Below are 24,181 nucleotides of genomic sequence, written 5' to 3'. Positions count from 1 at the left end.
AGCGCTTCAAATTGGTAGCGCTTGTGTCACTAGGTCAATCGAGAATATTCAGAACATATGTGAAGAAATTAATTACGCGCATACCTAGAAAGTAGGTCCTGTGTTAAAATATAAGTAGGACAGTAAAATTTCGTTTGAATTGTTTGTAAGCGATTTGAAACTCTAAAATTCGGACTAAATAAGATTTTGTAATAAATAAAAAGGTAACAAAAATGAGATTATCAAATGAGTGATAATAAGAAAGAAATAAATAAAAACGACACTCAGAGGCCAAGATTAACTAGAAACGCTGTTCGTGAAAATGCAGCATTAACAAAGGACATAGGACCCTAATATCCAAAACCCATTCACAAAAAGTAAGAAAATAATTCGATCGCCGCCGACAAACAGCGGATGGATAAAATATAGGCAGCAAGTAATATTATCTGATATAAATAATAAAAAGCTAGAAGATAGCCAACAAATAGTAACACCCGATACAGATCAGCAAAGTAAACAGAATCTAGAAATTCAAGAAATTTTGAAAAAAAAATAAGGACTTGAAGTAGGAAGATACAACACCAGGGCGAACTACGGGATCAATCAAAAAGCAAATCAAGCAGCTTAATAAAAACCATCTAAGTCTAAGTATACCGCTAACACCTGCAAAACAAAAAGAATTCGAGACAGTAGAAAAGCCAAATCATTCAACATTTTTACCTATAACACCAGCCACAGCGATTCCAATAGGCCTAGACAGAACAGTTAATAATACCAAATTTCTACAAGGAGTTGAGGAGACATCGTTAATAGATATAGAAGGTATTAGTGACCAGCCTAGCTTAATTGGAAACCCAAGTAATTCAAAGTTTAATTTTACTTATGACTTTGATAATCTTCTTGACGGCAATCGTGCCAACGATATCAACATCGCGGAGAATCCGCTACACTTATCGTTAAAATATGTAGCTAATTTGGTACCAGAATTTGATAGAAAAAATATTTCGGTAAATGAATACATCGAAAAATTGAAACATGCCAAGAATATGTTATCAGCAGCAGATCAAGCTAATTTAATTCCAATTTTAAAAATTAAATTAAACGAGGAAACTTACAAGGCAATGTTGAATCAATCAATACTATTGAAGATTTCATAAAAGCATCTACTGAGAATATGCACTCTCTGTATGGGCAAATTGAAGAAATTTTGCAAAATCGGACGAATCGGTTCTTATCTTTGTCAATAGATTGCAAGAGTTAGTGCTGAAGATTAAGGACAGCAAAGAAGTACAAGGTCTCACAGCAACAGAAAAAGCCGCGTTTGAAACTAAAATAAATAATGATGCTTCTCAGGGTTTTAAGGAAGGATTATGCCATAAAATAAATAATATATATAGCAATTCACATGATCACAATACAAGTAATGCTACTATATACGCGTGTCAAATCTGTGACAGTTATGGGCATGAAGCATTATTCTGTCATAATTCGGGATGTGTATATTGTAAAAACAAGGAGCATTTGTCGAACAACAGCAGAAAAGTCAAGGATAAAATTGAATTGATTTGTAAATTTTGCAATAATCAAGGACATTCTATAGACGCGTGTAAACTGAATAAAATTAAAGGCAATCATTGCCAATATTGCCAGGTTATGGGCCATACAGTAACTCAATGCCCATTTATAATAGAATATGAATTGTGTTGGAAGTGTAAGGAAAGTGGTCATGATCCAACTGCCTGTACAAAAAAGGCAGATGTTAGCAATTCATGTGAATTTTGCAATAGCGCGGGCCATACGATAAAAGCATGCCCAGAGGTTATATGCAAACGATGCAATCAACTTGGACATCCAGTAAAGTACTGCCCGTTAGTAAGAAGTCCCAATACAAATAACAGATTTATAATGTGCTCAATTTGTAATGCAGAAGACCATGAAGCCATAGAATGTGAACAAGTCAATATATTAGTAGCGCAACACAAGACAAAATCTTTTCAAACGAATATTCAATGTCAAGTCTGTGATGAAAAAGGCCACTCAGCTAAAAACTGTATACAAATAGATAATAAACAGCAAAGTTTTAATAATTCAAATAGTAAATATCAAAATTTTAGTAACTTTAATAACTTTAGAAAATATAGCAACTATAACAATCAAAATACAAATAATAGCCGAATAAAGTGTGATTATTGCGAAATGCGTGGTCACCCTGTATATAAGTGTAGAAAATTGAAGAATTTAGAAAATATTGCTAGAAGAGAGGAAAACTGTACATATTGTAACAGCGGTCATAACATAAAAAATTGTACCGAAGTAAAATCATTGAAAATGCGTGCGAGCAAATTATGCAGTCTCTGCAAAAATACAAACCATATGATAGAAGAATGTTTCCGATTACAAAACCAGCAGAGCGTAGAGTCGGGAAACGAATAAAGCCTTCTCGGACCGAGTGGCCGAGAAGTTACAACACCAATCCACTCAGCAATACAGAAAACACGGTTAAAACAAATGTCATAACAGCATCTCAGAATCAGAACAGGGCAAATTATGAAGATCATGATCAGCAGGAGGTTCAATTGCTCGAGGAAAATGAAATCAAACTAGAAATATATCATTTAAAATTAAATGATTTATTAGAATATGTTGAGATAATAAATTCCTATTCTAAAAATTTATACAATTTACTTGTCGATAGTGGAGCACAAATAAATATAATAAAACAAAATCAAATTCCTATAGGAACACAACTGCTAGATAAAAAAATATTATTATCCGGCATCGCAAATAATTCTATAAAAACATTAGGTATAGTAGAACTACCGATAAATGGTAAAAATTTTGATTTTCACGTAGCACCTAATGATTTTGTGATTCCATATGATGGAATACTGGGAATTAAATTGTTAAGAGGAAGTAAACTACGTTTAGATGAAGGGTACTTTAAAAAGAAAAAAAATATCAATACGTTTCAATAGACATCGATTATATACCAGAAGGGTCTCAAGTAGTAGAAGAACTTAATATTGATGAGAAATTAATTCTAAATATAGAAAGAGAAATTTTAAATAAAAACCAAGAAAATAAAACCAGAAAACCGAGTCGGAAGGAAATATTGCGAAATAAATTGCAATTAAAAAACGGAGGTAAAAGAATCGACGAAAGAATTCGAGCGAATGATAAACGAATATCCGGATGTTTTCATGAAATCAACTTAACTTCAGACAAGCCAGTATACGTAAAGTAGTATCCATTAGCACACAAATCTAAGGGAATAGCTTTATAAGAAATGGGCAAATTAAAAGAAACGAAAGCAATCAGAGAAACAAAAAGTGCGTTCAATGCACCAGCGTTAGTAGTCCCGAAGAAGGAGCTAATCCCAGGAGAGAAAAGATATAAATTGGTGATAGATTATAGAGCCTTGAATGAGGTGACTATAGCCGTCCATATTTACTTCCCAATATTAATGAAATTTTAGACTTAATTGGAAAGAGGAAATATTTTGATGTATTAGATTTAAAATCTGGCTTTCATCAAGTAAAGACGAGACCTTCGGATATTCACAAAACTGCATTTAGCTTATATCCATTAGGAAGATTTGAATTTGTCGTCCTACGGTTCGGTCTTAAAAACTCAGCCCGGACTTTTCAGCGGGTTATAAATAAAGTTTTAGCCAGATATATCGATAAAATATGTTTTAATTATATTGACATCATTATTTTCGGTGACACGATTGAAGAATTAGAGGAAAGATTCGGTCTAATAGCTCAAGCATTAATAGAAGCAGGGCTCAAATTAGAGCCGGAAAAATGAGAATTTAGCAAGACAGAAGTGTGTTTTTAGGGCATGTTATTAGTGAAGCAGGTATAAAACCAGATGAAAACAAAATACAAGCAGTAAAGAAATTTCCAATTCCCAATAACGTTAAAAAGGTTAGACAGTTTTTAGGTTTTGTAAATTATTATAGAAGGTTTATTAAAAATTTAGTAGAAATTACCAAGCCACTAACCATATTACTACAAAATGATAGGCCATTTGCGTGGGGATTGGAGCAACAAACTGTGTTTGATAAACTCATAGAATCATTATGTTCAGCACCTGTCTTGCAATATCTGCAATTCGATAAACCGTTTATAATAACGACGGACGCAAGTCAATATCCCTTAGGTTGTGTAATTTCTCAAGGGGAGATAGGTAAAGACAGACCAATAGCTTATGCATCAAGAGTACTGCAGCCTGCGGAACTTAAATATGCAACCTATGAAAAAGAAGCTTTGGGTATTATGTATGCTATAAAAACATTTAAAAATTATATTTATGGAAATAAATTTATAATTGTAACTGACCATAGACCACTATTATGGTTGAAATCTGTGGATAATAACAAAAGGGTTCAGAGATGGAGATTAAAAATAGCAGATTATGATTATGAAATTGCGTATAAAGCTGGGAAACAAAATACAAATACAGATGCATTATCAAGGAATCCTGTAGCGAAAATGGATATATGCGTAGTAACAAGAGCCCAGAAAAGGCGAGAAGAAAATCAGACGTCGCAAGATTTGACGAATGATGAAAAGATAAAAATTATTAATGAACAAAGATCGAAACTTCATAATAAGAAGTTACAGATAAAAAAACGCAAAAGGGCCAAGATACAAAAGTCTAGAAAGAAAAGTGTACCAGAGGAGGAAAAACCACACGATGAAACGCTCATCACTTCTTCTTACTGGTCCTTGGTACTTTTTTAATATTAGATTTTAATAAAAGAAATAATAAGTCTAATATTTATTAGAAAAAGTAATAAACATTTGCAAATCTGAACCGTGGATCCGAATTCAGATTTGGAATAAATCGATTTTACTTTAAATTATTATTTAACGAATAATATAAAAAGAAAATTGATTTTAAATGAATTAAATAATAATAATAATAGTAGGTCCGGGATTGTGGGTAATGGATATGCAACGCAATAATTATAAACTCTTGTTTATATTTAAAATAGTGTGTATATTAACAAAAATAATTTAACATAAGAATAATGCCTATCATTGCTATTATTCTTTTTATACAGATTTAGTTACAATTTTGTTTATTTTTTGATGAAGACTTCTGTTATGCGATTATTAAATATTATTAAATTCTACGCTTAATTTTGCAGTAGAGTATGTGCTAGAGCGCTTAAAAGTGCTGCTCGAATTTTATAATTATTAAATTCTACGCTTAATTTTGCAGTAGATTTCTGTATATGTACTAAGGCGCTTAAAAGTGCAGCCAGAGTAGACTAGAGCGCTTAATTGTGCTGCTACTAGTGATTGAACACAGGTCTCGCATGACCTTTTATAGGGCGCTAAGCGAGCGCTGATCGAGCCGCCGAAAATATTCGCACGTTCACACAATCATACTATCATTCATTCATATTTACATTTATCATTCATACAAACATACTCGGATGCGCACGACTCACCGTCGCTCGCTTACGCTCACATATAGGGGACGCGCACGCACACATGCGCGTCGATGGCCTGCCGTCGCTGCGTTGACTACTGCGTAGCTGCTGGTTTCGTAGGAGGTGAGAAGAGTGGGGACGGCCGAAACATTCCGTGCGCTCGCTGTATAGGCAGAGTCGGATGTTTTTTAAATGTATATGTTCTAGGAAGTTACACGCCGGATCGTGTATAGGGCATTACATGAGCAGAAAAATATAGTATATTCCAAGAATACGATACGATTTCGCAATGAAATAATAAAGGAGAGTCATTAGAAGACAATATAGGGGAATTATTAAAAAAGTAAAATATTCATTGGAATAAAAACTTAAGTGATAATGAAATTGAAATATTAAATAAGGGTAAAAATAAAATATTTGTTTTATGTTTAAATACAGCCGAATCAGTAGTTACTATTAAAACTAATATCATTAAGTTATTTCAGTTATTAAAAACAATATTTTTGCAAAAAAATTATTTAATATTCAACATTTCAAAAGATCTAATAATAAATAATATAAGTTGGGAGGAAATTGAGGAAATTTTGAAAACTATATTTGAAGGTACAAATATAAAGATTGTGATCTGTCTAAATAATATAGTTTATGTAGAGGAAAAGCAAAGAGTTAAAATATTTGAAATGCTACACTCTACTAAAATAGGAGGACATTCGGGCATAAATAGAACATATAATACAATAAAAGATAAGTATTATTGGGAAAATCTTAAGATAGATATTCAAAACAGAGTAAATGCATGCGAAGATTGCCAGAGAAATAAGCTAAAAAGAATAAAAATTAAACAACCTATGGTAATTACGGATACACCCTTAAAAACTTTCGATAAAATCTGTATGGATGTAGTAGGTCCGTTTAATGTTACTAAAAATAATAATAAATATATACTTTCAATACAGAATCAACTAACTAAATTTATAATTATAGATCAAACGGCGGAATCCGTAGCTGACGCGTTAGTTAAGAAATTTATATGTATTTTTGGGTCACCAAAGCTCGTACGAACATATAGAGGGGCAAATTTTACAAGTAAACTATTAAATCAAGTAGCGCGTAGATTTAAGTTTACAAAGATTAAAACTACGGCATTTTCACCCCAATCGAATGGTTCTTTAGAGAGAGCCATCACCCTCTGCGCGAATATATAAAAAATTTTAGATCAAAGAAAATCGAATGGGATGAGTTGTTAGAGTTCGTTTCATTATAACACGGGCGTTCATACGAGCTATAAGTTCACACCACATGAACTAGTTTTTGGTTATCCAGCTAGACTTCAATCTAGCGAAACATTAAAAAAATCAGAGCAATTGCCAACGTTTAATGGATATTTAGAAACTCTTGTATTAAAAATGCAAGAGATGACAAAATTAGCTCGAGAAAATTTGATAGATTGAAAATTAAAATCAAAAGCATCTTATGATCGATTTGTAAATCCAATCGACTTAAAAATTGGTGAAAAGGTCTGGTTAATAAAAGAACCAAAACCAGGAAAATTGGAGAAAAACGATACTTTGGGTCCATATGAGATTCTGCAAGTACATGAAAATAGTAATGTAACTATCAATTACAATGGAAAACCAAAAACAGTTCATACAAATAAATTAAGTCGTTGCCATACTTGATACCAAAATATTTCTCTTTCTAGGAATATGGACAACATGATTACTCAAATGATTATGATTTTTACGCTTTTTCGAAACAATCACGCTATAATAGGATACGACTGTGTCACAACAACACCAAACATAACAACATTCTCTCTACTGGACTCAGGAGAATGCGACTTCCACAATACACAAGTAAATTCAACAAGCGTCAACATCGAGCTGATACAAGTCACTGAATTCCGAGAAGTCACGGTAATACAATGTAAAATAGAAATCCACCGAACAGTCTCAAGCTGTGGAATCTTCGGACATCTTATTCCTACAGAAAATGGAGAGCAGGAATATATTTATGAAATAAGTCATGAACAATGTAAACTTATTCATGATACGGGAATTTTTAAGTATGATAATATTCACACAATAGCAAATTTGAAGGTAAATTCAACAATTATAAAAGGAATAGATTTTGCCGGAAGTGCAGAGGGTAACTCTTGCTCAGGTGCATCTTACGCTGATAGTTTTGGATCCTGGAATAAGGTATTTGTTCATGGCTTAATTAAAATAACGTTAATTCAAAATAGTGCTAAGGTTAGTTTAAAAAATGATAAATTAAGATTAAGCTCAGGAACGGTGTGTAAATTTTCTGAAAAACATTGTATAGATATGGAAGGAGGACACACGTTTTGGGAAGTTTTACCGCAAGGGGAATGTTTTAAAAACTCTTTTGATATTCTTTTCAAAGGGATAGCAACAAAATATTTTAGTGATACTAATCATGAAATTGTTTACGCACTAAATTCAAATGAAGTAACGTTCGATTTAGCTATTAAGGATAAAATTATGACTTGTAATAGAGAATTTATACGTACAGAACATCCAAAATTACTAATCATAGAAAAGAGTAGTTATTTAAATGCGTATCATTTTCAAAACGATAAAATTAGTAATATAAATAGCGTAAACTTAGATTTATTTACATATGTTAATTCGAAATTTGTATATGTAGAAAAGCATTAAGGGAAGCAGCTAAATAATTTATATTTTAATTTAATAACGAAAAAATGTGAAATTGAAAGAAAGGTAATCCAAAACTCCTTAGCCATAGCCTCTCTGTCCCCGGATGAATTTGCCTATAGTATTATGAAAAAACCTGGACACACAGCAAGAATTGCAGGAGAAGTGGTACATTTAATAAAATGTGTACCAAAACCATTAAAAATTTTGCATCTAAAGGAATGCTACAATCAATTGCCAGTTTTATCAGGAAATGAAACCTGGTTCTTAACGCCAAAAACGCATATTCTGGTGAAGAAGGGAGTTCAAGTAAATTGTAACTCAATAGTACCTACATACTACAGAATTTCGGAGGAATGGATAAAATTCACACCAACACCAACTAAAACAGTATCACCTCATATTTTGAAACCAAACACAAAGATTGGATGGACATTTGTGTCTGTCGAAACACTAGCAACGAGTGGAGTATATTCTCAAGAAGAGTTGGACTAATTACAACAGCAATTAATGTTTCCAATAGAGAAGGCATCACTTTTAAATGTGATTGCCAGAGAAATGGCAGGAGAGAAAACATCTGAAAACATATTTTCGGAAAATACAATAAGAAATTTAGCCGAAAGTACATGGCACATGCTTATTGAAAAACTGATGGGGTCATTTTCATCTGTGTTTATCATGATACTTATAATCCTGCATATTGGAAAACTGATCATCGATACCATTATTAGAGGCTACACGTTACACACGATTTTTGGATGGTCAATACATCTATATGGAGCCATTTTCAGCTCAGTAACGCATTTATTGACAACACTGGAAAATACAAGCAGAATAAAAGAGCAGATTCATACGAATAAAAAGAAGAACAGAGTTTATGAAGAGACAGAATTACAAGAAATTAACATTACCGCTCCAATATCCGCCCCAATGCCACCACTTATTCCTTCACGCCCACCAAATGCAAATACCTATACAAGTAAAATCAGAATACCGAAAATTCAGACACAATCTAAGGCTAGTATATCTTTATTTTCATTAACACCACTATAAAAGAAATCTATTATATAAAATCCCTATAATGTTATTCTACGTATACAACAACATAGTATACAAAATTTAAATTTTTTATGAAAATTGTTAGTTTATAGATACTTGAGACTAATGTTAAAACTCCGATCATATTATTCTGCATATACGATGTATTGATAGAGTAAATTTGTATTAAAATCAACTGATGTTTTTAATGAACGTTATGTAAAATGATATCTATAAGATTTTTAAATATGTAAATAAAATTCCAGCATATTTAGTAATTTAAATATAAAACAGTAAAAATGAAAACATTTAATGATTTTAAACAATAATAATTAATAAAAGAAAACTATTCTTGAAATTTTTAAGTAAATAAGTTGGAATTTTTAAGTGAAAAAAAATTATTGTTACAATATGTTAGAATTTTAAGGATCAAAATTATTTGTAAACCGCTAGTTAATTTTAGTTTTATGTAATATTACAATAAAGTTGCCATTGTACTAATGGGCAATCGGCTAGTTGTGGGGGTGTGACGCCCTGCGACGTATTGCATTTAAGCAATATCAGCGGAATCGTTACGAAGCCGAAAACTGACGACTAGATTAATAAGTAGTTTAGCGAGGTTAATGAGTATCCCCTGTATACGCCGAGCGACCAGTTGTAATTATACACTCGATCTGGACTCTTGTTCGACGCTCCTATCCATCGACAAGTGTTATCCGGTCTTAAGTCGCGATCCCGATACCTATAGAACTTGAATAAATCGTGAAATTCAATCAACTACAAGTGTTTTTCTATTAAATATATCCATCCTGTATAAGCCTGCCTACAGCACAGCAGCAGAGTTTCCAGCCCAAGCCGTTAAACCCAAGTAAGTAAAAATTCAATAATTAATTATAGGTCGGAATTGTGACTTAACAATATATATATATATCTTCCTATATTATATAGTCATTTTGGCAAGACTCCCCCCCACCCCTCCACCCCCCCCCCCCCACCCCTCCACCACCCCCCACCTTGGCCCCCCCCACCAAAACACGTAAAATTCTTTCATTTTTCTGTTATTTTCGAAAATCTCAAAACCCCCCCCCCCCATCGCCCCCCCCCCGCCTGGCCCCCCCCACCACCCCCCCACCAAATAACATGACTGCTCTCTGCGTTATCGGGCTTGAGACCGTCATACTTTCACAACGCTATTGCGTAGTAAAATAAGGCCGCATTAACAGTCCAATTAAATACAAATTTATAACATATTATGATTAAATAGATTTAAATTGGATAATATTAAATAGAATTAAGGTTTAGGTTAAGGTAAGAAGTATCAGTTCCAAGAGAACCAGATATTGAAGATCTCTAATTTTATTTAAGTTATAAGATTAAAGTTAATTATTAATAACGTGTAAATAAGTTAGGGAATAATTGAGTTCAAAGAACTCAAAGAACCATCAGAAAGTATAATCATTATAGATGATTCACTGATTGAATAAACAACAAAATGGACAAGATAAGCGAGATCAAAGACCTCGATGAATTTTCAGGTAATATGAGTAGTCAGACAGAACTAGAGAGACAGAATAAAGAGACAGTTTTCCAAATAATTTAATTTTCAGGATCACCTCACGTCTCCCAATGGCGCGCAACTCGAAAAGTCTATCATTTTATAGATGCCTTTTGCGGCACAAAGATTTAAACATTAAGAACATTAAAAAAAATTAAAATTAATTTAAAAAAAAATATATATATAAATTCAAATGATGAATTTCAAGCGTCAGAAAACTTCAAAAACTAGCTAAAACTATTTTAAATGCCATTAATAGTAGAAGTTCAATGTTAAACAATACTTTTACTTCCAGTAACAGGTTTTCTTATACAATAAGATCGATCATTTTCAACCATCCAGAACATAATTATCAGTTCATGAAAATAAAATTTTGAAGATAAAATCACACAGAAACTACAATAGGGGGTTGGCGAGCGAAGCGAGCAGGGGGGCGGAGCCCCACTAGTATATATATATATATTAATTTCCCGGTAGAATTAGTGTATAGTGTAAATATTTACAGTAGATATTTTTTGTTTTTTCAATTTACGTAAAAAGAAACAATTTTTATCGGACGAATATTTTGTTGTTTTTTTTGTAGGATTTAACCTAGGCTGAACCCCTTAAATCGCCAGCTAATACAATATTAGTATACAGGTGCGAAATGTTCAGCACTGTATTAAAGAATTTCAATAGGGTGTGTCCTTTCGGCCTACGATAAATGTCACTAATTAGGATTTTTGCCCCACAATTTATACTTAGCAGCATGTACTTAGTCTCATTTATATCATTTATTTGAGGAACCTCGACAAAGGTGTTGGGTAAATCCTCACAGATATAAAAAGCCACACCACCACCATTTATATGAGACTGACCATCAATGGCATTCGGATTACGATTACGATGTGAGATCAAGCCACGATCATTTCTGACAATATTATAGTGCTAAACGGTGTTTGGCGTCATATAATACGTTCAAGGTCGCTGGAAGTTACAATAGTTAGAATCTCGGACCCATCGCTGTTACGTACTAACACTTTGTCATCATGCATCCACACATACTTGTACCCTAACGAATTTGCACGGGCCTTAGCTGCTTGATGCAAGTTGTGCATAAATAGCGATAACATTTCGTGTAGTTCCACTGCCGAATCGCCTCCATTCGGAACAACATTATTAAGTTTAGCTTAATAAGCGGAACAACATTATTAGTTCATCTTAGCACGCAAAATATTGTCACGCATACAAATACTTTTAAATCTTACACAAATTACGCGTGTGTACGTAGAGCGCCTTGTCTGCAACTGAGAGTTAATAGCACTATTCATAAGCGCCGAATAATCAAAATCACGAGCGAACATCTGATAAATCATCGGACATATTAAGCTTCGCGAAAATGCCTTTGACTAAGTCGACCGCTGACTGGTTTATGTGGCTGTTGCTCATAGCAACCTGATTAAATAGCTGTCCTAGTTTATCATCAACTGAAAGTGAGTTCCAGTTTGACGGAAGAGACACCACCACGTGTAAATCTGAATCGAGTTGTACAGGGTTTAACAAACTAGTGTTCAAATCTACGGCAAGAGCTGAGCTGTGACTGGTGTCATTAAAGTTGCTAACATCTAAAAACAAGCTCGAGTTAAAATCACGACCAGCATCAAAATTAACAGCTCTCTCACTACTACTAGCAACGACGTACAACGAGGATTCTGGGATAGCTACCAAAGATATGTACGTCTTGATGCAGTAAGAGCTACAGCCATTCGAGATTACGTATCGTGCTAGGCAGCCTCGGTGAAAATCAAGTCCGCACTTTTTACACAAAACGTATTTTGTCACCATATTCCGACCGCACTTCCTACATTTAGGCATTAATGTAGAAAATCATGATATATCCTAATCGTACTGGAAGCTGTCCTCTTGTCATCTCGAAAGGAATTTTTCTTTTTAAGAAGTCAAATTGATCCGTGGTATTAAAACAACTTTACCAAATTGCTTGTTGATAATTATTCTGCCTGTATATAGAATTGCATCATTTTCCTTACTATTAAGGGGATGTCGTCCCAAAAAACACTGTTTTTCTATTACATAAAACTTTTTGAATAAAATTTGCAAATAAAAAACGATTTAAAGTCATAATTTGGGATTTACTCCATAAATGACTATTTTTTACACAATTTTCAATAATTTTTGTTCGATTCCCAGGTTTGACAACACGTGTCGGAAGTCGTGATACAATCATTACTTTGCCACCAAATTCAAAATCATTATTACATAATTCTTTAAATAATTTATCCACTGCCTAAAAAGCATGTTTTGATGTCATTGTTATTTCATCCCAAATTATGACTTCTACATTTTTCAGATATTTTCATATGTTGAATTTGGAGTAATGTTACACGTTGAATCTATATTTATATTTAATAGTAATTTAAAAATTACACGTGAAATTCTTCCATTTATTAATAAATTTGCTGCTATACCAGTCCATGTTACAGGTAAAACACTCATTCAAATAAGTGATAATTGTATTTAGTAAGTAGCTTTTCCACTTTCCCAGGTCCATCAATAAAGAAACACTTCACTTGATTAGCTTTATTAATTACACTATTTATTGCTGCATCGGAAATTTTACGTTGTTTATTCATTAAAGAGCTTATATTGTATAATGAATCAATTCCAATTTCATTTATTGCATAAAATTCTTCATAATTGGTAACCTCAAGATCCTCACTAAATTTAGGTAAATTGAAATCAGTCAGTGTATTCCCGTGACTTGTGAAAATAGAATTGATATGTTTTAGTGAGATATTTTCACGTTTTTTTTTTTTTTCATCAACAATAGACTGTAAAAATATGCTTCATATTTTTCAAATAATTCATTTACTGGGTGATGAAATACGCATATATAACCAAACAGGTTACACAGAGCTTTAGGAAATTCAACCTTGATTGCTTAAATGTTGCGTATGTAAAATGTTCTGATGTTTTTAATTCTTCATAAGATTGGGCACATGTAATAAGAATAATCTTTAAAAAATCTTTCACGATCCTTCGGATTTACAAAGTACACTCTACTTATAATTGGCTTCCAAACTCTTTTTCTTGGTGTTTATTTCTTTGTTTTTTTCATTGAAAGCGTAAAAATATGGTATATCAACATACAAGTACTGTCTAGCTTGCGGATCGTTTGCATTTAGTTTAAACCATGCAGTCAAAGTTGATATTCATCAACTCTTTTTCTGATCCTTCCTTAAAGAATACAAACTGTTTATTTTTTAAATGCACAGCTAATCGGTAAATTACGTGTGATAAAACGTACATTGCATATTGCAGTAAAAGATACATTGCTTCTGGAGGGCTAACATATCTTGTACTTAAATATTGTTTTATTTTATCGTATTTGAAATATTCTTCTTCACATTCGTTTTCATTATTACCTCGACTCATTTTTATAAATGCACAATCATGCCCCTTATAACAATATTTAAATAAATATTTGACACATTAAATAGTTAAACATACTTCAACATTAATATGACAATTAAATTTAAACAATAAATACAAATATGTTATTTTTATTAAAACGAATTTGTTTTCTATTGTTATTTCGTCGATAAAAGGGATATGCAGTATTATTAAAAGTAGTTTGCTAATTAAACTATTTCAGAAAGTTTTTGGTACATTTTTTTGTTCTGCTATTTATACATGGTGAATTTAAGTTATTTTTACCACAAGAGACATGCATCATTGATTGCTTAACGATATTATTCAACCTTGGGTGTTTCATTTCATCAGATATTTCTGCACTTATAAGTTTATCAACATCATCTGCATTGTTCAGTTTATGATTTTTATGAATAAATACCAACAAGAGCATATGCTTTGCAATTTCAGGAATACTAAGAAAAAAAGTCCTCCCCCATTAAATAACATGGGAAAAATTAAGTCTCGCATGGCACGCGAATTCGCAACGGATCTGGCTGAAAATTAAATAAAGCTAATTTATGGGGTCCTACCCCAGTGAAAATAAAAAATGTAATAAAGTGTAATAAAATATAAGAAAATGTAACAAATAGTACCATTTTGTACGTTTTTGTTGGATTTCGGACCTTTGTTACGTTTTATTACAGTTTGCTACATTTTATTACATTTTGTTACGATTTATTACAATTTATTACAAATCCATTGATCCAGGATTTCATGGGGGTCTCTTCTTTGAAATGACAAATGTAACAATACGTAAAAAAGTATAACGAAATGTAAAAAATTATCTGTTAGCGTAATATTATATACGAAAATGGCGACTTTTTTATTTTCTTACTTCTGTTTACATCCTTTTCTTACAATTTATTATGCATTGTTACATTTTATTATAAAATTAATAATTAAAAAAATATATTGACTATATTAGGCGGTAAAATAACATATGTAATATAATAAAATGTAATAAAATGTAATAAAATGTAATAAAATGTAATAAAATGTAAAAAAAAGTTAACAAATCTGAAAATGTAAGAAAGTGTACAAAACCGTAGGAGAAATAAGGTCTGAAATCAAACAAAAAGGTACAGTTTCTTACATTTTCTTACATTTTTTTACGTTTTATTACAATTTATTACAATTTATCACATTTTTTTTCCACTAGGGTAGACTCGAAATATCTACTGAGCTTCTAATAATCTGATCTTAAAGTTAGGAAATAACGGACACCTCAATATGTATACTAAATTGTCCATCGTATTAAATATCTTAAACATGTGAACGTGTACATAATATTATTTTGTAAGAATGTATATTTTTTCAGAGCTGCATTTGTATTTTTATCAAGGGTTCCACTTGACGTAATTCATGAATTTTTGCGGATAAGATTAGAACAAAAACCAAAACAGCCGAGTCCTTTATCAGTTCGCCAGCTTATGCGTGAATTACGCGAGGGATTGAGAATTGCGTGTATACATCGTGAAAGATTTGCTGAACACTCATCGACTGCTGCTGCATGTGAAGGATCATCTACTACATTATTTGACAAAGATGTTAAAGAATTTGATGAAAGTTTAAAATCTGTGTTTATTGTATATCTTGATTATTTACAACAATGGGTACTAATGGTACAGCACGACAGTTTTCACAAAAATTTAGTACAAAATGAATGGAATTTCGTAAAATCTATTGCTAGAAAAATTAATAACGGTACTATAATAGCCAGTCGCAAATTTTGGTAAGTCAAATTTATTTAGTAATACTTTACTTATGCGTTGTTCGACACATATTTCTAGAATACTGACTACAAATATGATAGTACCCTAGGTTTTGACGATTGTTGATAAGGTTTCTGGTATCAGAATTTTTAAATTTAACATAGGGGGTAAAAATTTGATTTTGTGGATTTTTGCAAACGCATATTTTATAACAAATTATAATAACCAATATCCTACATTTTCAAACTCATAAATTTTTTAATAAGTATCTAGGATGATCTAAAACAAGGACCTGCGAGATTCCGAGATAAATAAAAAAATATCGATCTTTATTCAGCAACGAGATCTGGGAATCTCTCACATTTTATTTATTTATTTGAACCACTACAAAAATACTAAATGAATATCTATATCTAATATAGGTCTCAGTAGCATAATCCTGTAGAGGCAAAACTAGTTTGTCTGTACATAGGGCCGGTTATATAAATCTTTATATTAAAACCTATATACTAATACTAAAACTCAGAATTATAACATGTAACACCCCGTACAAGCTCCGCAGTTTGATAAAAATTAGCAGCGCCACGAGACAGCAGCGACAGCAACAGAAGCGAGCAGCGGAGCGGGGAGCGCGCGCAACACGCCTATATACCTACACATATCGCGAAGCGAGCGGCGCAGCCTATATAAATGGAAATTGTATATAGGTGTGAATTTAAGTGTGATGTATGAATGTGCGAGTTGATTCGATGGCCCGCTCTCTCCGGAGCCTTTATTGGTAGCAGCGCAACTTAAGCACCAGCGCAATTAAAGCGCCTAATCCTTGCTCTTGAGCAAGTAAAAAACTTGGAAAAGTTTCTTCGATTCTTATGCTTGTGAAATTTTCAAAGCAGACACAATAACGCAACTAACACGTGTCTGTCCCGGACTCTAATTTTCACAGACTTGAGATTTCGACCAATAACGCAAATTAAAGCGTATTGGTCAAGATTATTTTGTAAAAATCAAAGCGGATTTATAATTTTAGTTTTGTTACGACGAATATATGCAACATTTATGCAATATTCTTTCTAATATTTACTGATAGAATATATTTATTTTTTGTTATCAAAGCATAAGAACAAAATCTTTTTATTGTAATAATTCTCCACTACCTGATATCCTGGACCTGAATATAATTAATTCTAAAATTAAAATTCCTACATGATTTATGTTATTTTGTTTGTACTTAATACAAGAAGAGTTGGATTTTTTTCTGTGTCCATGTGCTTCAGTCTCATAGTGGATCCCGTCTTTTAGAAGTCGCTTAAAGAAATGACACTTCGATTTATCCAAATCATCATAGTATAATCTTAAAGAATCAGAAATAAATGCAGGAATGTCACATTTAATTTTTTGAAAAAAACCAAATATACTCTGCAAATATTTTATCTTTTAAGAGTGTAATTTTATATCTATGTGTGCCAGAACTATCAATTCGTTTACAAAACTTGTATACTTCGGTTTGTGGTTACAATACTTTCTGTTTTAACCCTGAAAGTGTATAAAAAGTTGATACAGCAGAAAAAAATTTGTAACTCTGTTTATCGAGATCCGTGTACATATGATTTTAATATGCCGTTTAAGTTTTCAAAGGGAAAGCAGATCCTTGTCCACAGAGGGTCAAATTGAATCACGTCATCTGATAAGTGCAGAAGTAAATGAACGTTACATGTTAAATTTTTTCGTCCATATACTATTCCAAATCTCGAAACATATTCTGTTAAACAGCGTTTTGCCTCAAGTATCATGTTTGTCGAAATACTTAATAAGGTTAAAAGAGTAATACAATACACCAACAATAAATGGTGTTCAAAATATCGCTGTGACATCATATTTTTCAAAACAACTAAACTATATACTAGAAGAAACAATTTCAATTCTGATGCTATCCAATAAGCATGCTCACTTATTTTACGAGGAATTTGCGGAAGAAATGAAGGTAAACTTAAACGCTTAATTTTTTATTGGGGCTCCTGGATAGATTGGTTCATCAGGAATATCCATAAATGGATCTTCATCTTCACTGCTTTCATTACTATGATCTGTATTATCATCCATTTCTTCTTCTGATGTACTGGAACTGTCATCGGATGAAGTGTCTTGATAAGAATTGCCGTTACACCCATTGCTTCAAAGTCATCAGCTATGTTTAAAACATTTCAAATGTTATACCGTATTTTAACACATCAATATCACAGCATCAATTCTTTTGTTATTTAGATTACAAAAGTAAAATACATTAATTGCTGTGTAATTATAACCGTCGGCACATATATGTGTTATCAGGAATCAATTCATCAAGAATTTCAAAAAATAAAGTGGCTACACAGTTCAGTCGTGAATAAAGCACTATATGCAACAAGAGAGTAAAGTCGATTACTCGAACTTTTTTTTTCTTTTTTTTTGATTCTTTATACAAATTTAAGAGAAAAATGTTCTAATACATTTTTTTGTAAAATGCATTCCTTCTTGTTGAAAAATCATTGAAAAAGTGTGGAATTTAATATTTTCAACTTAAATTTCCGAAACTTCAATAATTTATCAACAAGAATGCATTTTACAAAAAAATGTATTAGAACATTTTCCTATTAAATTTGTTTGATGATTAAAACAAAAAAAAATTTAAGCGAAAATGTGGTAATTTTGGACTTGTTGACCTTAGACAGAGCGGAAGCAATTGACCTTATGCGCCCAAATTTTACAGACTTCTGCGACGTTGCAAACGTCGCAGCCGCGTCGATACGAGGAATCTCGTTCGATGCGGCCAAGCTCTGAGTGCGCGGAAGAAACAAGCGAGTTGGATTGTTGTTGTCGGTGCCAGCCTGACCTCGAGTTCGAGGAACGGGCCGGCTAACCGTCCACGTTAGCGCGAGAATGAGCATCGTTGGCGCGAGAATGAGCCTCGACGGCGCGCGCGCTGATTGGTCCTCCGCATGTCGCGAGCCAATCAGTGGGCGCCGATGTGCGACTCGCTATCCGCGCGGACTGCCAGCCAATCAGGCGCGAGGAAGATGCGCGGGCCCGACGAGCGCGAGTGGAGAGTGAGCGCGAGAACGAGCGGGAAATCGGGGAGTTCTCTCACGACTGTCGACGGAGTACGTCGACGTGCGAGAGAGATACGTGGCCTCCTCTGTTACGAGGAGAATTGGGAGAGTCTCCCGAGGTTGTGCGAGTATGCGAGAGTGTGAGAGAGTCATAGGTGCAGCGCGTTGGCACGAGCAAGTGCCGACACCCGGACGAGCCAGCAACCATCCGCACGAGAGGAAGGAAGCTAGCCAGTCCGCCATCATTGTCCGGAGGACCAGAGCAACCAGCAGCCTTGGCGTGGGAGAGCCGAGGAAGCTAGCCGTCACCAGGTCCACGAGAGTCAGGGAGGCGCCGGCGAGAGCACCGACGGACGTCCACCAGGGAGAGAGCGAGTAAGAAAGTATTAGAGAGAGAGAGAGAGAGAGAGAGAGAGAGAAAGAGAGCGAGAGAGAGAGAGAGAGAAAGAGATAGAGAGAGAGAGAGAGAGAGATCCGAGAGTGAGACGAGTGTGGTGCGGGCACACTAGAGAGAGAGAGAGAACTCGAGAGACCAGGGTGTTGGTGTGCAGTGCGGGCGCACCCCAAGACGTCTTCTGCGCGAGGCGTCTGGCCAGCGCACGCGAGAGAGAGAGAGAGAGAGAGAGAGAGAGAGAGAGAGAGAGAGAGAGAGAGAGAGAGAGAGAACAGTGCGAGGAGACGCGTGTGCGTGAGATAGAGACAGCGCAAGAGAAAACCCTATAGCTGCGCGGCTGCAGCAGGTCGGGCTTGCCACAAGCGGGAGGCATAGCCCGCGCGCGAGAGAGAAAGAGAGAGAGAGAGAGAGAGAGAGAGAGTCAGCCGTCAGCGGACTGGACCTGGGCCTGTGGCCCGCCGTCTGCTGCACGAGCGTGGCTCGTGTTTAAGCGTCCCAGTGTAAGCCCTACGTGGCTAAACTGTGCGCGGGAGGCACCACAGCCACCGTATTGTAGAGAAGGGCTGGGCGAAATACATGTACAATAAAACTTAACCATTGTGTGTGATCATTTTCCCCTCTCCCTAGCGTTCTCCCAAACGTGATGATCGCGGTCAAATCCTACGTTTAGAAAAATCCTAGTGCATGCGAGGCTCTAGGTGTTGCGCACCTGTGTTGGGAGGCACAGCGTCGCACTTCTATACGATATAACTACTAAAATTTCCGCACTGTTACGAGTCGCCAAAGTGCGTACAAAAATTCGATACACCCTAATGCATAGGCAATGAAAAATAAGTCATTCTGATTTTTTTTTAGAATTTTTCCCACGCATTCCATGCCTTGTAAAGTTGTATTTAAAAATCATGTAGTGCTGCCACTACAAAATTAGAGATAATAAAATCGATCTATGATACGATGTTTTCGAAGACGATGGCTCGATACGATGTTATCGGAGTCGTAGCCACGATACGATGTTCTCGGAGTCGCCGCCACGATACAACCTTATTCCACTCAGCCACCGATTTGAGCAACTTATTCATATTATAAAACTTCATGCTTTCATGTGCGCTTGAATTGAACCGACGACGCTCTCACTACAGTTTAGCGCCATCTGTTGATTTAATCAGTTTTTGATTATATACCTACCCACCAGCTATATTGTAAATAAATGGTTTTTTATTTAATACTGCTATTTTATCCTATTTATTTATAATCATTAGCGTTTAGATAGCATTCATATTATTTTGTAAGAACTATTTTTTGCATAAAATAGCTATAATTGCATATATTAGGCAGCAACCGAACTGCATCTCAACTGCAACCGAACAAAAACCCAATTCGGTTGCTGCTTACCCGCCAGGAAGGTTATGTATCTTTTTCCCTTCATGTAATAATAATAATAACTTTATTGTTTTACTATCTTAGTGTTTACAATATTTTCCTTGCTTTATTTACATCCTTTTACTTTAATCATTTAACCTAATGATGCGTTATGTTGTGTGCACGAGTTTTTGCTGCCTGTAGGTAATGTTCGTGTAATTATGTCTTTATGTATATGTGCGCTCTATTTATTTTCTTGCTCTAGCATTCGCGCGCGCACGTATGTGTGTGATTGTTAGTGTACGTACATACGTGTGTGAGTTTTCCTTTGCTGTATTTATGTGTGTATGTATTTCATTCTTTCTTCTTTTCACTTCTTTCTTCCTCTTCTTCCTCTGACTCCCATGACCTCCATTTCTTATATCTGTCCTCTTTTCCTAGTTCTATCCCTTTTTCTTTTTTACAATTCTCTCCTTCTTCTCGTCCCACTTGTGCAGTTCGTCTTCTATTTCAGCAACCCATTCTTTTTTGCGCGAGACTTCACCCTCCTCGATCTCATCTTTTTCTCTTCCTTTCCTCTCCCGCATCATTTGCGCTTTGGCCCTTCGTTCATCGAAGGATAGCCATTGCTCAAGCCTAATTTTGCCTCCTTGTCTTATCTCTGCCCTCTTCTCCAATATCAATTCCATATAATCATTTATCTTAAAAAGTACCTTTTTCGTGTCCTTCGTCCGGGTATCTCTCGTCACCCATTCCACACCTTCCATTATCTCCTCCAGCCAATCTTTTATAGAGTCCTCTTCCATTCAGTTGTTTAGGTGTACTATCAGGCCTCTTTCCCACACCTTGCGCCTGCTGTCCCCTTTCCTATTTCTTATAGCATCTTCCTTTTTCTCTCTCATAATTCTCCATTCTCCTCTTATTATTCTTCTTCCTCTTCTCATCTCCTGCTTTTTCTTTACTGTCTTCACTCTATTATTTTTTCCTGTAAGCCCTTCTCTTATCTCATCCATCTCTTTCTGCATATTTTTCATCTTCCCGCACCACGTGTTTTCTTATCTGCTCTGTTCCGCTTCCCTTTTCCCTGTCCACTTTCCTCTTTCCATCTATATCGTTTTCTTGTCCTTTCCTAGTGACTTTTGTTTCATCGACTGTTCCTCTCGTCTCCCCTGCTCTTGAAAAGTCCCTGCACTATTCTCGTTTCGTTTTCTTTCTTTCTCTCCTTGATTGTTTATTCCTGGTTTTTCTTCTTCTTCTCTATTGCTTTTGCTTCCTTTTGATTGCTCTTTTCTTTCTTTTGTTTGCTCTTTTACTATTCGCCTATTTTTCTTTTTTTTAACGTTCTTCTTCCTTCTCCTTTTACTTCCTTACCCATACTACTCTGTATAGCTTCGCCAGGTTCTTCCTTTCCCCGTTTAATAAAAGTTTATAAACAATTAAAAAATGTTTTTTCAGTTGTTCTCTCTACTACCTGTTCTGTTGCATCTCATAAATATGTTCGAAAGTCTCTTCTTTCTCTCTGTATAACCTGCATATTCTTTCTTTCTCTTTCATCCAATACTTGTAGCCTCTTGCTTCGTTGCCCATTATAAATCTTGCTGTCATAGCCAGCCCTTTTTTTCTGTGTTTCCTGTTCTTTTCAAATATTCTGGTGTCTCGCCCTGTTGTTTTATTAGCTCTTTAAAGTCTCTCGCCTGTCTCGAATCTCTAATTTTGCTTTCCCATTTCTGCCATTGGATGTCCTTCTCTACTCTTTCCAACTCCGACCACACCTGTTCCCCTGCTCTCAGTCTTTTGTGATATTCTGATAGTGCCCAGCCTCTTTTGTTCAGCTTCTCTTCTCTAGTACTGCGCCTCCTTCCTCTTTCCTTTCTTTTTCCTCTTCTTTTTCTAGGGTTCTCCATCATTCCTCCACAGGGTGCCTGCCGTTGCATTGCTTAGTTTTACCTCATATTTTATTGTTCTTCTCCCCGTCCTTGTTTCGAGCTTATACCTATTTGTCTCCAAATGCAGTACGTGCTCCGGCGTGGTTCTGTCTAGTTTCATTACCCAATTCGTATATTTTCTCTGTATCTTCTCCAGTTCTTCCTTACTTTTTCATCCCCACACCTCTGCACCATATTCAATTACACTTTTCACCATCGTGTCCAATAATCTCATCCTTAGTTCCCAATTATTTCTGAGGAGTTTTTCTCCTAAACCCCACATCGAGCTCATTATCGTGCTTGCCTTTTCCTTTAACTTCTTAATTTGTACCTCTTCTTTGCCATTTTCCTTTAGCATGTATCCTAAGTATTCAAAATTTTTTACTACCTCTATCTCCTTCTTTTCCCAGAAAAAACTATCCTCCTTTTTGCTCCTTCCCCCATTTTTGAATACCATTATCTTAGATTTTTCCGTGTTCAATTCTAGCCCTTTCCTTTCTATCATCTTCTTAAATTTATTTAGCATCTGTTTTTCCATCATTTCCCACACCTCTCTTCTGTTCACCTTGTCAAACGCCGCTCTCATAAACGTGGAAAACGCGTAGACTTTACCTCCCTTCTTATCCAGTTCAGTTTCTATTGCTTTACTCAAAATATAAATTGCGTACCTCTCCCTTTTCTGAAACCCATTTGTGTATCGCCAAGCATCTCTCTTTCCTTTAACTCCCTTTCCATCTTTTCCCTTATTATTTCTGCGTATAATTTATACCCTGTGTCCATGAGAGTTATCCCTCTGTAGGTCTTTGCTTTCTCCTTCTTCCTTTCTTGAAAAGTGGGTTTATTAGTCCCGTTTTCTATTCCTCTGGTACTTTCCCCCCTTTTTTATTACATTTATTTTTAATCATTTTATTTTTCTATTGTATAGAATATGTCTGATTCAGAGGAATCAGCTGATTTTAATGAGGAAAAACAACTAGGCCAAGCTGTAGAGCATTTTCACATGACATAATTTGTTACAGAAAACCGATTGTGCGATCATGTAAAGAATGATAAGCAGATGAAAAGGTATATGTTTTTCACTCGCATTTCCGTTCCTTATTGTTCGTTATTAACAATTCATTGTAAAAACGCGTTTTTTATCTTATTTTACTTACAATTTTAAAACTAAGGAAGCATCAGTATGCCTTAACAAAATGATTTGTAGAGAGAAAAAAAATCTACAAAATGAGAGGTCCAACGCCTCAATCGGATAATTAGATTCTGAGATAATTAGGAAAAAACAAAAAATTAGACGTTTTTTCGAGAATTCATAGCTTTGTCATTTTTTGTGATGGAGCGCATAAATTGTATGAATACGTAGGGATTATAATGTTCTTTATATGTGCGAAAGTTGGGTGCTGTCAGATTATTATTTTGCTCAAAATCGCGATTCAAACTTTGCGGTGCGTTTTTTTCCGGCAGGTCTGTATGTTGTACCGTAAGTCAGATTGCAATTTCAAAAAAAGGGTCGAAAAGTTAACAGTGTGCATTACAAAACG

General features: G+C 34.6%; 1 protein-coding gene across 3 annotated transcripts in view; it reads left to right on the top strand.

Annotated features, from left to right (window-relative positions):
• The window catches only part of LOC116417008 (mitogen-activated protein kinase kinase kinase 4-like), a 159,351-nt gene that overhangs the window by 81,366 nt on the left and 53,804 nt on the right, over positions 1–24,181 (top strand). For all 3 annotated transcript variants that reach the window (XM_031928026.1, XM_031928025.1, XM_031928027.1), the window contains exon 3: positions 15,486–15,899. In XM_031928026.1, coding sequence (XP_031783886.1) covers positions 15,486–15,899 — 414 coding nt within the window. The remainder of the gene's footprint in view (positions 1–15,485; positions 15,900–24,181) is intronic.

Source organism: Nasonia vitripennis (genome assembly GCF_009193385.2).
Source record: "Nasonia vitripennis strain AsymCx chromosome 4 unlocalized genomic scaffold, Nvit_psr_1.1 chr4_random0001, whole genome shotgun sequence".
In the NCBI taxonomy this organism is placed as follows: domain Eukaryota; kingdom Metazoa; phylum Arthropoda; class Insecta; order Hymenoptera; family Pteromalidae; genus Nasonia; species Nasonia vitripennis.
Note: the sequence above shows the minus strand (reverse complement) of the source record. Positions and strands in the feature narration are given on the sequence as shown.